We start from the raw sequence: 14,130 nt of genomic DNA, 5'->3' as shown, positions 1-14,130 counted from the left end.
CACTCATTGATTCCACTGTACTCAGCGATGACCTGGAAACATGCTACGACACCACATAAATAGTAGTTTAACCTTCACACAGAAGGTATGAATGAGTAAGGAACCAAGAGGCACAACACACCGGAAATTTTTTAACAAGGAACTGCAGATGCTGGAAAATCGAAGGTAGGCAAAAATCCTGGAGAAACTTAGCGGGTAAGGCAGCATCTATGGAGCGAAGGAATAGGTGACGTTTCGGGTCGAGACCCTTTTTCAGACTGATGTGGGGGGGGCAGGAAAAAGAAAGGAAGAGGTGTTCCGCCTCTTCCTTTCTTTTTCCCGCACCCCCCCCCACATCAGTCTGAAGAAGGGTCTTGACGTTTCGGGTCAAGACCATTTCCTTGGCTCCATAGATGCTGCCTGACTCGCTGTGTTTCTCCAGCAGTTTTGTCTACAGACTGGAAAATAATCAGTAGATCTTTCTGTGAGAGCAAACCGCCAATTATATAAATGACTTGGACGTAATCGTAGACGGGTTGGCTAGTAAGTTTGCAGATAACGCCAAGATTGCTGGAATCATGGACTGTGAGGAAGGCTGCCAAAGTATGCAACAGGATATAAAGATCAGCTCCAGAAATGGGCAGGGGAATGGCAGATGGAGTTTCAACCAAACTAGTGTGAAGAGTTGCACTTGGGAGATCAACTGTAAGGGGAAGTATATAGTCAATGGCAAAGCCTTTAGTTTTAGTTCCCAGATACAGCGTGGAAACAGGGCCTTCAGCCCACCGAGTCCTTGCAAACCAGCGATCCCAGCACACCAACCCTATCCTACACACCCTTCGGATAATAATTTACTGTTCTTCTTTGGAGTGTGGGCGGAAACCGGAGAACCGAGGAAAAACTCACGTACAAACTCCATACAGACAGCACCCACAGTCAGGATTGAACCCGGGTCTCTGGCGCTGTAAGGCAGCAACTCTACCACTGCATCACTGCATTGATGTACAGAGGGATCTTGGGGATGCAAGTCCATAACTTGTTGAAAGTGGAGTTGTACACAAGCACACAGAGTGATAAAGAAGACATTCGCTATGCTTTGCTGAGTTCCTCTAGCACTTTATTTTTTGCTCAAGATTCCTGCAGTCTCTTGTGTGACATTTTTTGTTGAAGATTCCAGCATATCAGTTCCTTAGACAAAGTCCAATGTCCACAATGGGGTAGAGGTGAATCGGACAATACCCTAGCATATGGAAGGACCGTTCAGAAGCCTGATAACAGAGGTGATGAAGCTGTTCCTGAGTCAGGTGGTGCGCGCATTCAAGCTTCTGTACCTTTTGCCGGACGGGAGTGGGGAGAAGAAGGAATGACCGGGGTGGGACAAGCCTTTGATTATGTTGGCTGCTTTCCCGAGGCAGCGTGAAGTGCAGATGGAGTCAATGGTGGGGCTTGTGGTCTGTGATGGACTGGGCTACATCTACAATGGTGGGGAGTGTGGTCTGTGTGACGGACTGGGCTACATCCACAACTGTGCAATTTCTTGTGGTCTTGGGCAGCGCTGTTCCAAGCCAAGCTGTGCGTGTTTAGGTACAATGTATGTAGATGTGATTCACTTCAACAATTTAGCTGAACTTCTTTGACTTCTGTTCCAGGCTCAACGAGTTTGAAGAGACACCAACCAGTCAGTTAACGATTGATGAGTTTATGAAGATTGACTTGGAACAAGAGTGTGACCCGCCCTCATTCACGGCGGGGAAGAGAAAGGTTCGACTGCGGCAGGTACGTTTGTAAAGATGTGAGACATTGAGTAAAGGACCTGTCCCACTCGGCGTCATTTGGGTGTCACACAGGTGGCGCGCGAGGATTTTGAGCCTCACAAAATCCTGGGGTACCGCACGTAAATTATGTCACGTAAATGACGCCCAAGTGGGACAGGCCCTTAATCAACCACTGGAGAAAGTGCCACAAACATTGATTTGAGAGGAGCTGGAGGTGGTTTGGGGTAACTGTCATAAGTGGTGAGTTTAAGTTGATGGGGGCTGAATTCTTTGAGAGGTTCATCATGGAGCAAATCAACTCCTATCTCGACAAAAACCTGAACTCACTGCAGTTTGCTTACCGCCAAAACAGATCAACGGTGGATGCGATCTCGCTGGCCCTCCACTCCGTTCTGGACCACTTGGATAACAAAAACTCATATGTCAGGCTGTTATTCATTGATTACAGCTTGGCATTTAACACAATCATCCCCTCCAAGCTGGTTACCAAACTCGCAGAACTGGGTCTCTGCGCATCCCTCTGCAATTGGATCCTCGACTTCCTCATTCACAGACCACAGTCTGTTCGTATTGGTGGAAATGTGTCAGCCTCGATAACAATCAGCACGGGAGCACCTCAAGGCTGCGTGCTCAGCCCCCCTGCTGTACTCACTCTATACCCATGACTGCGTAGCCAATCACAGTGCGAACTCCATCATCAAGTTCGCTGACGACACCACTGTTGTGGGATATATATCACTGATGGGGATGAGTCAGAGTATAGAAGAGAGATTGAGCAACTGTCCATATGGTGCCAGCACAATAACCTGGCCCTCAACACCAGCAAAACCAAGGAACTGATTGTGGACTTTGGAAGGAGTTGGAGGGGGACCCACAGCCCCATTTATATCAACGGGTCGATGGTTGAAAGGGTCAAGAACTTCAAATTCCTGGGCGTGCACATCTCTGAAGATCTTTCCTGGTCCGAGAACTAATGCAATAATCAAGAAAGCTCATCAGCGCCTCTACATCCTGAGAAGATTACGGAGAGTCGGTTTGTCAAGGAAGACTCTCTCTAACTTCTACAGGTGCACAGTTGCATCGTGCTGACCAGTTGCATCGTGGCTTGGTTCGGCAATTTGAGCGTCCTGGAGAGGAAAGACTACAAAAAGTAGTAAACACTGCCCAGTCCATCATCGGCTCTGACCTTCCTTCCATTGAGGGGATTTATCGCAGTCGCTGCCTCAAAAAGGCTGGCAGTATCATCAGACCCACACCATCCTGGTCACACACTCATCTCCCTGCCTCCTTCAGGTAGAAGGTACAGGGGCCTGAAGACTGCAACAACCAGGTTCAGGAATAACTACTTCCCCACAGCCATCAGGCTATTAAATCTGGCTCGGACAAAACTCTGATTATTAATAACCCATTTTCTGTTATTTGCACTTTATCAGTTTATTTATTCATGTGTGTATATATTTATATCATGGTATATGGACACACTTATCTGTTCTGTAGTAAATGCCTACTATGTTCTGTGTGTAGAAGCAAAGCAAGAATTTCATTGTCCTATACAGGGACACATGACAATAAACTCACTTGAACTTGAATTCTCTAGGTTTGTGAAGGATGAAAGGTGATCTAATTGAAACGTACAAAATTCCTATCACAAAATGTTTTAGATCGAGATGCTCCTCCAGTGATGTCCTCCAGTGATGCTGCCTGACCCGCTGAGTTATAGTCAGAGAGTGATACAGTGTTGAAACAGGCCCTTCGGCCCAATTTACCCACAACGGCCAACATGTCCCAGCTACACTTTCCCACCTGCCTGTGTTTGGTCCATATCCCTCCAAACCTGTCCTATCCATGTACCAGTCTAACTGTTTCTTAAACGATGGGATAGTCCCAGCCTCAACTACATCCTCTGGCAGCTTGTTCCACACACCCACCACCCTTTGTGTGAAAACGTTACCCCTCGGATTCCTATTAAATCTTTTCCCCTTCACCTTAAACCTATGTCCTCTGGCCCTCGATTCCCTTACTATAGGTAAAAGACTCTGTGCATCTACCCGATCTATTCCTCTCGTGATTTTGTACACCTCTATAAGATCTCCCCTCATCCTCCTGCGCTCCATGGAATAGAGACCCAGCCTACTTATATCTCCCTGTAGCTCACACCCTCTAGTCCTGGCAACTTCCTCCAGCATCTGCAGTTCCTTGTGTGGGTAGATGCAATGACATTTCTTTGCACTTTAGAGACACAATGCGGAAACAAGCCCTTCGACCCACTGAGTTCTCACCGAACAGCGATCACCCCCATACACTGGCAGTACGCACACACTCGGGACATTTTATAATTTACAGAAGCCAATTAACCTATAAACCTGTATGTCTTTGGAGTTTGGGAGGAAACCGGAGCACCCGGAGTAAACCCACACAGTCACGGGGAGAACGTACAAACTCCGTCAGAATTCTGTGAGGCAGAAGCTCTACCACTGCGCCACCGTGCCATGCACTGTGCAGCACTTTGTGTTCTAGCATGGGCAGCTCCTTGTGTCTCCAAATTCTTATCGGACTTGACGGGGAGGGAAGAGATTAAGGGATGAGCCGTTCAGGACAGAGATGAGAGGAATGTTTCTATACTGGAGGTCCATCGATATGTGGAATTCTCTTCTCAAGAGGCTGCAGAGGTTCAGCCGCTGTGGTGAAGATGGACATCTTTGTTTATTAAGGGAATCGATATTTAGCTTTATTGTTGTCACATGTACCAAGGCGGTGAAAAGCTTTGTTCTGCATGTTATCCAATCTGATCAGATAATACCATACACAAATACAACCATCAAACTCCAGTACAACAGGTAGAGCAAAGGGGAAGATACAGAGTGCAGGATATAGTTCTCAGCATTGTAGCGCATCAGTTCCACAGACAAATTCCAATGTCCGCAATGGGTTAGAGGTGAATCGGACAGTACCCAAGCTTATGGAAGGACCGTTCAGAAGCCTGATAACAGAAGGGGAAGAAGCTGTTCCTGAGTCTGGTGGTGCGCGTTTTTGAGCTTCTGTACCTTCTGCCGGACGGGAGCGGAGTCTTCCTGCCTCACACTCTGCATCAACACCAGACCTTCCCAGGGGCTTCATTACACTGAGACCCCGACAGGAAACCCTGACCACTTGAACTGCCGGCATTGTACCGTAGGAAAACAGGTCACGGCACATCTCTGCTGGCTCCGTCAGTGACCATCCTCTGCACCATCGCCATCTCCCTGGGCAGATGCTTCCCTTCCCCCTGAAAGGATCCGCTTCCTCCCCCCCTTTCAAGGCCGCGCATTCAAGATCATGAGCAAAACACCAAGTGCTGGAGCTCAGCGAGTCAGGCAACATCTAGAGAAGTGTGGAAGAGAGAAGTGCAGATGCTGGCTTATATCAAAGGTAGACACAAAATGCTGGAGTAACTCAGCGGGTGAGGCAGCATCTCTGGAGAAAAGGAATGGGCGACGTGTCGGGTCGAGACCCTTGTTCAGACCGAAGGAGGGTCTCGACCCGAAACGTCGCCCATTCCTTTTCTCCAGAGATGCTGCCTCACCTGCTGAGTTTCTCCAGCATTTTGTGTCTAACATCTAGAGAAGGAAAGGACTGACGACAACCTTTCGAGTCAGAGCCTTCCTTCAGACTGATTGAAGGGTTTAGAGGGTTTTAGAGGTGTCTAGACAATAGGTGCAGGAGTAGGCCATTCAGCCCTTCGAGCCAGCACCGCCATTCAATGTGATCATGGTTGATCATCCCCAATCAGTACCCCGTTCCCGCCTTTCCCCTCTAAACCTTGTAAACCCCTCTAAACCCCTTTAAACCTTCTAAACCCCCTGCAAACACCTCTAAACTCCTATAAACCCCTCTAAACCCCTCTAATCACCTGTAAACACTTAATCCCACTATACCCCTCTAAACCTCTCCAAAACACCCCTAAAGCTCTCTAAACTCCATCTAAAGCCCTGTAAACACCTCCAACCCCCTCTAAATCCCTCTAAACACCTCGCAACCCCTATAAACACCTGTAAACGTCTCTAAACAACCCTAACTAACGGAGTCAGGAGAGACCTGAAGAGAAGGGTCCTGACCCAAAAGGTTGTCTATCCATGTCCTCCACAAATGCTGCCTGACCTGCTGAATTCCTCCAGCACTTGGTGTTTTTGCCGAAGGTTGCAGCACTTCCAGTTCCTTTTTGTCTGGATTCAAGATAATAATAACTTGTGGCGGCTCCTAAGGGTCGTCCCATTATACTGCCGAACCCCTCGGCACAGGAGTGGTGCAGTCCGGAGGCGGTCCTTAGCCGGAGGGTATAAAAGGCAGGGTTTGGGTGCCATCTTCCCCTGGTTTCGTCTTCCCCTGAACCGGGAGGAAATAAAGTATAGTGCTTCTCAAACTGCGGACTACTTGCCTCATTCTGAGACCCACGCACTACATTGGTGACCCCCGACGCTCCATTGGCATCATGATGGAGACAGAACAAAGCCCTACCTCCTCACACGCCAGCCCGACCCTGTCTCTGGACGCGGTCTCCGTAAAACTGCCCAGCTTCTGGACCACACAGCCGCTCATCTGGTTCCAGCAGGCGGAGGCCCAGTTCAACCTGCGGGGCATCACGGTCGATGCCACCCGCTTCTATTACCTGGTGGGAGCCCTCGACCAGGATGCGGTGGAAGAAGTAACGGACTTCCTCGCAGACCCCCCGGACAATGACAAATACCTCGGCCTGAAACAGCTCCTGCTCCAAATTTATGGACTAAGTAGGATGGAGCGGGCAGGTAGGATCCTGCATATGGGGGGCCTGGGCGACCGGCGGCCATCTACCCTCCTAAAGGAAATGGTGGCGTTATTAGACGGGCACACGCCGTGCCTGTTGTTCGAGTACACTTACCTGCATCTGCTGCCGGCCTACATTCGATTGCAACTCACCGACGCCTCGTTTGACGACCTTCGGGCCCTCGGGAGGCGCGCCGACGCCATGTGGATGGCGCGCCCTGATGACGTCAGCACGCTGGGCGTCAGCAGAGACGAGGTCGCGCTGAGGTCGACGCGCCCGGATGATGTCAACGCGCTGGCCGTCGGCAGGCACGCCGGTGACGTCTCCCCAGCTGCTCCCGATTTCCTCCGGTGGGGTGGGGGAGCTGTGGAAGGAGTGACAGCTCCAGCCCGACGGCCAGCACGATTACCCCCAGCGGCAGTGAGGGGTACTGCACCTGCAGTCCAGCGCCAGCAAGCTGCAGGCACCACCAGCAGGGGCAGGCAAGCTCAAAATAGCACGAACACAAGGAGCTGGTGCTATTTCCATCAGCGCTGGGGTGCTGCAGCACGACAATGCCGCCAGCCATGCACGTTCCCGGGAAACGCCTGGGCCGGCTGCCAATAGTCCCCGCGGTGGCCGGCCAAATTCACCGCCTTTTCGCTTGGGATCGGCGCTCCGGGACTCGCTTCCTCGTGGATACAGGTGCGGAGCTCAGCGTCCTGCCCCCTTCGCTGGCCGACATTCGTTCCGGTAAGCGGGGGCCCGTCCTCACCGCGGCGAACGGCAGCCCCATCCGCACATATGGACTGCGCATGGTTCCCATCGTGCTCGGCTCCTGCCATTTTTCATGGAACTTTACCGTTGCCGACGTCTCCCAACCATTGCTCGGGGCCGATTTTCTCCGGACGCATTCCCTCATGGTGGACGTCGGGCGTCAGCGTTTGGTCAACGCCACTACAATGGAGCCGATCACATTGCGCTTGGGTCAATCGGTGGGGCGGCCACTGGCGTCCGTGGACTCCCGATACGCACGAATCTTGGCTGCGTTCCCGGACATTCTCACTCCGCAGTTTCATTCAGCAACCCCCAGCCACGGAGTTGTACATTATATCCCGACTACCGGCCCACCCCTCCATGCACGAGCACGACGACTGCCACCAGATAAACTGCGTCTGGCACGGCGGGAATTCCGCACGATGGAGGCCTTGGGGATCGTCCGCCCTTCGAGCAGCCCTTGGGCGTCCCCACTCCACATGGTCCCTAAGTCAAGCGGGGGCTGGCGACCTTGTGGGGATTACCGACGGCTGAACGCTGCAACAACAGCGGATCGATACCCCGTACCCCACATCCAGGACTTCACGGCCCATTTGGCTGGGGCCACATTTTTTTCTAAAGTGGATCTGGTGCGGGGTTATAACCAGATCCCGGTTCACCCGGATGACGTACCCAAGACGGCTATCATCACGCCATTCGGGCTTTACGAGTTTACTCGGATGCCGTTCGGCCTCAAGAACGCTGCACAGGCCTTTCAGCGCCTCATGGACGGGGTTTGTCGGGACCTCGAATTCGTGTTCGTGTACCTGGACGACATCCTGGTGGCCAGCCGCTCGCAGCAGGAACACTGCGCTCACCTTCGACAGCTCTGTCAGCGGCTCAGCGAGCATGGTTTGGCCATCAACCTGGACAAGTGCCGTTTTGGGGTCAACGAAATTGACTTTCTCGGCCACCGCGTGACTGCGCTAGGCGCAGTTCCCCTACCTGACAGGGTTGACGCAGTCCGTCGGTTTCCCCGCCCACGCACGGTGCGCGGCCTGCAGGAATTTGTCGGCATGGTGGCATTCTACCATCGTTTCGTGCCATCCGCGGCCCACATCATGCGGCCCCTGTATCAACTTCTGGCGGGTGGGCAGCAGAAGAGCGTTGAGTGGACCCACGAGGCGGAGGCAGCTTTCGACGGCGCGAAGGAGGCCCTTGCTCGGGCCGTGCTGCTGGTGCACCCGCGGGAAGATGCCCCGACTGCTCTCACTGTGGATGCCTCGGAGTCGGCAGTTGGTGCTGTGCTGGAGCAGCTGACGGGCGGAGTTTGGCGGCCTCTGGCCTTCTTCAGTCGGCACCTCAACCGCGCGCAGACCAAGTACAGTGCGTTCGATCGTGAGCTCCTGGCTCTGTACCTGGCTGTGCGCCATTTTCGTTACTTCCTGGAGGGCCGCCCGTTCACTGCCTACACCGACCATAAGCCGCTCACTTTCGCCCTGCAGAAGCTTTCCGATCCCTGGTCCGCACGTCAGCAGCGGCAGTTGGCTTACATCTCCGAGTACACCACAGCCATCCGCTACGTCAAGGGGAAAGAGAACCGGGTGGCCGACGCATTGTCCCGCCCTGCTATAAATGCCGTGTTCGAGGTGGCGCCCGGAATGGACTATTCTGCTCTGGCGGCGGCACAGCTCACGGACGACGAGGTGCCCACCTACCGGACTGCCATCTCCGTGCTCCGTCTTGAGGATGTCCCTCTCGGTCCTGGGGGTATGTCAATCCTGTGCGATGTGTCGTCCGGTCAGCCGCGCCCCATCGTCCCTGCCACCTGGCGCCGGAGAGTGTTCGAGGTCATCCACGGACTGGCTCACCCATCAATCCGGGCGACAACGGCACTGGTGGCAGCTCGCTTCATGTGGCACGGTCTGCGCAAGCAAGTTGCCCATTGGGCTCGCACCTGCATCCCGTGCCAGACAGCAAAGATCCAGCGCCATGTCCGCGCACCTCTCCAGGAGTTCGGTCTACCTCACCGGCGGTTCGACCATCTCCACGTGGACATTGTGGGGCCCCTTCCACCGTCCCGGGGCATCACCCACCTTTTGACCATGGTGGACCGCTTCACGCGGTGGCCGGAGGCCATTCCGTTGGCTGACACCTCATCGGCTACGTGTGCTCGTGCGTTGTCCGCGCACTGGATTGCTCGCTTCGGGGTGCCGGCGCACATCTCCTCCGACCGGGGGCCACAGTTCACCTCCGAGCTGTGGTCAGCCATGGCTCGCTTGCTGGGGGTGCAGCTGCACCACACCACGGCTTACCACCCGCAGGCTAACGGTCTGGTGGAGAGGTTCCACCGGCAGCTGAAGGCGGCATTGAAGGCACGGCTCACCGGCCCGGACTGGATGGACGAGTTGCCGTGGGTCATGCTGGGCATCCGGACCGCTCCCAAAGAGGACTTGGCCTCATCATCGGCGGAGCTGGTGTACGGGTCAACACTCACAGTGCCCGGGGAGTTCGTGCCGTCGGCGCCGGAGCATCAGGAAACGCCCTCCTCCGCCCTTCAACGCCTTCGCGAGCGAGTTGGCAGGCTCGCACCCGTCCCGACATCCCGCCATGGGACATTTCGCCCACACGTGCCAATGGCCCTCACGGACTGCCCATACGTCTTCCTGCGCCGTGATGCCCACCGGACGCCACTTCAGAGGCCGTACGAGGGCCCGTTCCGGGTGCTGGAACACGGGCAGTCGACTTTTGTCCTGGACATGGGGGGCCGGCCGGAGGCCGTGTCGATTGACCGTTTGAAGCCGGCGCACCTGGACATTGACCAGCCGGTGCTGGTTGCTCAACCTCGGCCCCGAGGGCGTCCCCCCTCACGACTCCCTCCACCTGTCACTCCACCTGTCCTCCCGCCGGCCCCTCGACCTGTCCCTCCACCTACGCCCCCGCAAGCCCCGGGATCTGCTGACTTCCGCACGCGGGCCGGCCGGGTCGTGCGCCCGCCGGTGCGTTTTGTGCCTCTGGTTCTGGGGGGGGGTCCTGTGGCGGCTCCTAAGGGTCGTCCCATTATACTGCCGAACCCCTCGGCACAGGAGTGGTGCAGTCCGGAGGCGGTCCTTAGCCGGAGGGTATAAAAGGCAGGGTTTGGGTGCCATCTTCCCCTGGTTTCGTCTTCCCCTGAACCGGGAGGAAATAAAGTATAGTGCTTCTCAAACTGCGGACTACTTGCCTCATTCTGAGACCCACGCACTACAAACTTACCCTTTATTTACCTGCTTCTTTGAAAATTGGGCCCTCCAATTCTTAACCCCTTTACCATTATAAATGGGTTTCAAGCTGCGATCATCGATATTGTTATGTACGGGACCCTCAGTACTGCATTGTATGTTGATTGTAAATCATTTGCAAAAGCACCTGATAACTATTTTTTAAATGTATTTGTTATTATCATTTCAGTTGGAACAAGAACTATCCAAAAAACTGGAAGATATTGAAGGTAACCATGAACTTCTTGTTCATCTACTTTCTCTTTTTCTCACTCTTTTGATCTCACACATTCTCTCTCTCTGGTCTTCTCCGCCTCTCAGCGGCACAGTCCTTTAGAAGGATGAGAGGATATCTCATTGAAACATATACGATTGTTAAAAGTTTGGACAAGCTAGAGGCAGGAAACATGTTCCCGATGTAGGGGGAGTCCAGAACCAGGGGCCATGGTTTAAGAATATGGGGTAAGCCATTTAGAATGGAGACGAGGAAACACTATTTCTCACAGAGAGTGGTGAGTCTGTGGAATTCTCTGCCTCTGAGGGCGGTGGAGGCCGGTTCTCTGGACACTTTCAAGAGAGAGCTAGATAAAGAGTCAGGTGATATCGGGAGATGGCAGGAACGGGGTACTGATTGGGGATGATCAGCCATTATCACATTGAATGGCGGTGCTGGCTCGAAGGGCCAAATGGCCTACTCCTGCACCTATTGTCTATTGTCTATTGTAAAATGTTGGAGAAACTCAGCGGGTGAGGCAGTATCTCTTTGCACTAATTGTGAATGATGTGATTGTATTCATAGAACAGGCACGTGCCGTGCATAATTACTCCGGGTAGACAGTCAGTCGGCTTTTTAAAAATCTTAAACCGCACGTGTGCAGATTGTTCTCCTCTCTGTAAGCTGACAGTCGACTTTGATAAAGTCTTCAAAAGCCATATCTCTTAATAAAGTACCGTATTTCCCGGCAATGAAGACCTACCTGCGTCAAAGACGCACCCCACCCCCCTCCTTCTCAACACTCCTGCCCTCCCCGCAACTTTACCCCTGGCCAGACTCCCCACACGCTGTGAAAGGAACTCTTCCCCCCCCAGCGGCACTGTCCTTTTACAGACGCTTCCCACTTTGTAGATGCTTCCCATCAGCTGCAGGCAATGAGGGATAGACTTGGCTATCCCTCAGTACAACAACATTGTTCTTGATGTTGCCGCACTGTGGGATAGCCAAGTAAGTCTATCTTTCTTGGCTAACAACCAGCCTCCAAGACGCCTTATTTTTGGGTAAAAAATAGCGTCTTCATTGCCTGGAAATACGGTATTTAAAAACATATAGCTCAAATAAATCTACTTACCACATTATTTATACACAAACTCCATTATTCTGTTTCTCAAGATACTCTTAAGATAATGGTAATCCATGTTTGAAAAACCCGCCAAGAAACTTGTGCTGCGCATGCGCAGTACACAGTCCACGGTGCAAAGGCAGAATTTCAACTGCCTTCAGCTCCCCTTGTCATTGAAAGGTTGAAGCGGCGCCGACGGCACGTGAGCTGCACGTACTTTCGCGTATTACAAGCACTGCGGATGAAAGGCACGGAGAATTATGCCTAACTAAGATCAATCTCTCGGGCAGGCAGAATTCTCCTGTGCCTTTACTATTTATATTTAATAATTACTGCTTTATAGTTTTAGTCAGGGTAAGCAGTGCCGACCATGCCTACCCTGACGGCACGGGCCTGGTCTCAGCTCACGTGACAATGACCGATACCACTGGGTTATAACGTGATTTTTGTCGTTTTGCAGGTGAAATAAACAGCTACCAGGATGAGATTGAGACAGAACTGGAAATCATGCGTCCACGATACCGGGGAGTGTACGCGACGTATGCTAAGGGAGGTGTGTACACCACAGTGTGTCCATCACTGGGGCACCAGAGCGCAGTGTATAACTCGATGTTAATGATAGCTACAAGAACGTCGTCACTGCCAATGATCAGTGCTTCTTTTATTATCACATGGACATATGTACAGTGCGATTCTTTTTTTGCATTCAGTTCAGTAAAGTACAGGGAAGATTGAAAAGACTAGGCTTGTATTCACTGGAGTTTAGAAGGATGAGTGGGCTCTTATAGGAACATATAAAATTATAAAAGGACTGGACAAGCTAGATGCAGGAAAAATGTTCCCAATGTTGGGCAGAACCAGGGGCAACAGTCTTAGAATAAAGGGGAGGTCATTTAAGACTGAGGTCAGAAAAAACGTGTTCACCCAGAGAGTTGTGAATTTATGGAATTCCCTGCCACAGAGGGCAGTGGTGGCCAAATCACTGGATAAGAGAGATTTAAGAGAGAGTTTATGGGAGGGAATGGGGAGAAGGCAGGCACGGGTTATTGATAGGGGACGATCAACCATGATCACAATGAATGGCGGTGCTGGCTCGAAGTGTCGAATGGCCTCCTCCTGCACCTATTTTCTATGTTTCTAAGTAAGCTATACTGACCCTAACCCTAACTCAGTACAGTATCACCATACATAGGAACAATTCCTGATTTGTACAAGGAGCATAGAGATAGTCCACTGAGACAACATTCAACAGTCGCCCGATTTGATCGCTATTTGCAAAGTCTAGTTGGGTCCGTGCACTGGGTCTCCTGGAGCGGGGTCCGATCCAGGCAAGCCCCAGGCTGCTGCAGGCCCTCCAGTCGTCGCCTCCATGTTGCCTGACCTGCTGAGTTACTCCAGCAATTTGTATTTAAAAAATATATAAACCTGCATATGCAGTTCCTTATGTGTAGGAAAGGAACTGCAGACGCTGGTTTAAATCGAAGATGGACACAAAATGCTGGAGTAACTCAGTGGGACAGGCAGCATCTCTAGAGAGAAGGAATGGGTGACTTTTCGGGTCGAGACCCTTCTTCAGACTGAAACGAAACATCACCCATTCCTTCCCTCCAGAGATGCTGCCTGACCCGCTGAGTTACTCCAGCATCTTGTGTCTATCTGCAGTTTCTTATTTCTCCTCAGTCCATAACCTGTGTTCAACTCTCCCACACTCCCTCTACATATCTCCCCTTCTGACCCCTTGATTTATTTCCCTTATACCTCTGGCAACCAAAACCCTGGAAATCTGCAGTAACAATTTGAACAAAGGAGGAGTGCTGAACTGAAACGTCGCCTGCCCATTTCCTCCACAGATGCTGCCTGACGCACTGTTCCTCCGGCACTTTGTGCTTTGCCCCAGATTCCAGCTTCTGCAGTGTCTCCGGTTTACCATTCTGTTCTGATTCCCTGCTTGGAATTGTCAATGAAACAGCCTCACTCCATGAAAGGAATACAATAGACAATAGGTGCAGGAGTAGGCCATTCGGCCCTTCGAGCCAGCACCGCCATTCAATGTGATCATGGCTGATCATCCCCAATCAGTACCCCGTTCCTGCCTTCTCCCCATATCCCGTGACTCCGCTATTTTTAAGAGCGCTATCTAGCTCTCTCTTGAAAGCATCCAGAGAACCTGCCTCCACCGCCCTCTGAGGCAGAGAATTCCACACTCACCACTCTCTGTAAGAAAAAGTGTTTCCTCGTCTCCGTTCTAAATGGCTTACTCCTTA

General features: G+C 52.1%; 1 protein-coding gene across 1 annotated transcript in view; it reads left to right on the top strand.

Annotated features, from left to right (window-relative positions):
• Nucleotides 1-14,130, top strand: part of brf1b (BRF1 RNA polymerase III transcription initiation factor subunit b) — a 315,095-nt gene that overhangs the window by 189,350 nt on the left and 111,615 nt on the right. The window contains exons 8-10 of the mRNA XM_055640253.1: nt 1,629-1,755; nt 10,720-10,759; nt 12,327-12,419. Of these exons, the coding sequence (XP_055496228.1) occupies nt 1,629-1,755; nt 10,720-10,759; nt 12,327-12,419 (260 nt within the window). The remainder of the gene's footprint in view (nt 1-1,628; nt 1,756-10,719; nt 10,760-12,326; nt 12,420-14,130) is intronic.

This window comes from Leucoraja erinacea, chromosome 9, assembly GCF_028641065.1.
Source record: "Leucoraja erinacea ecotype New England chromosome 9, Leri_hhj_1, whole genome shotgun sequence".
NCBI lineage: Eukaryota > Metazoa > Chordata > Chondrichthyes > Rajiformes > Rajidae > Leucoraja > Leucoraja erinaceus.
The sequence above is the reverse complement of the archived record's forward strand: the minus strand, read 5'-3'. Positions and strand labels throughout refer to the sequence as shown.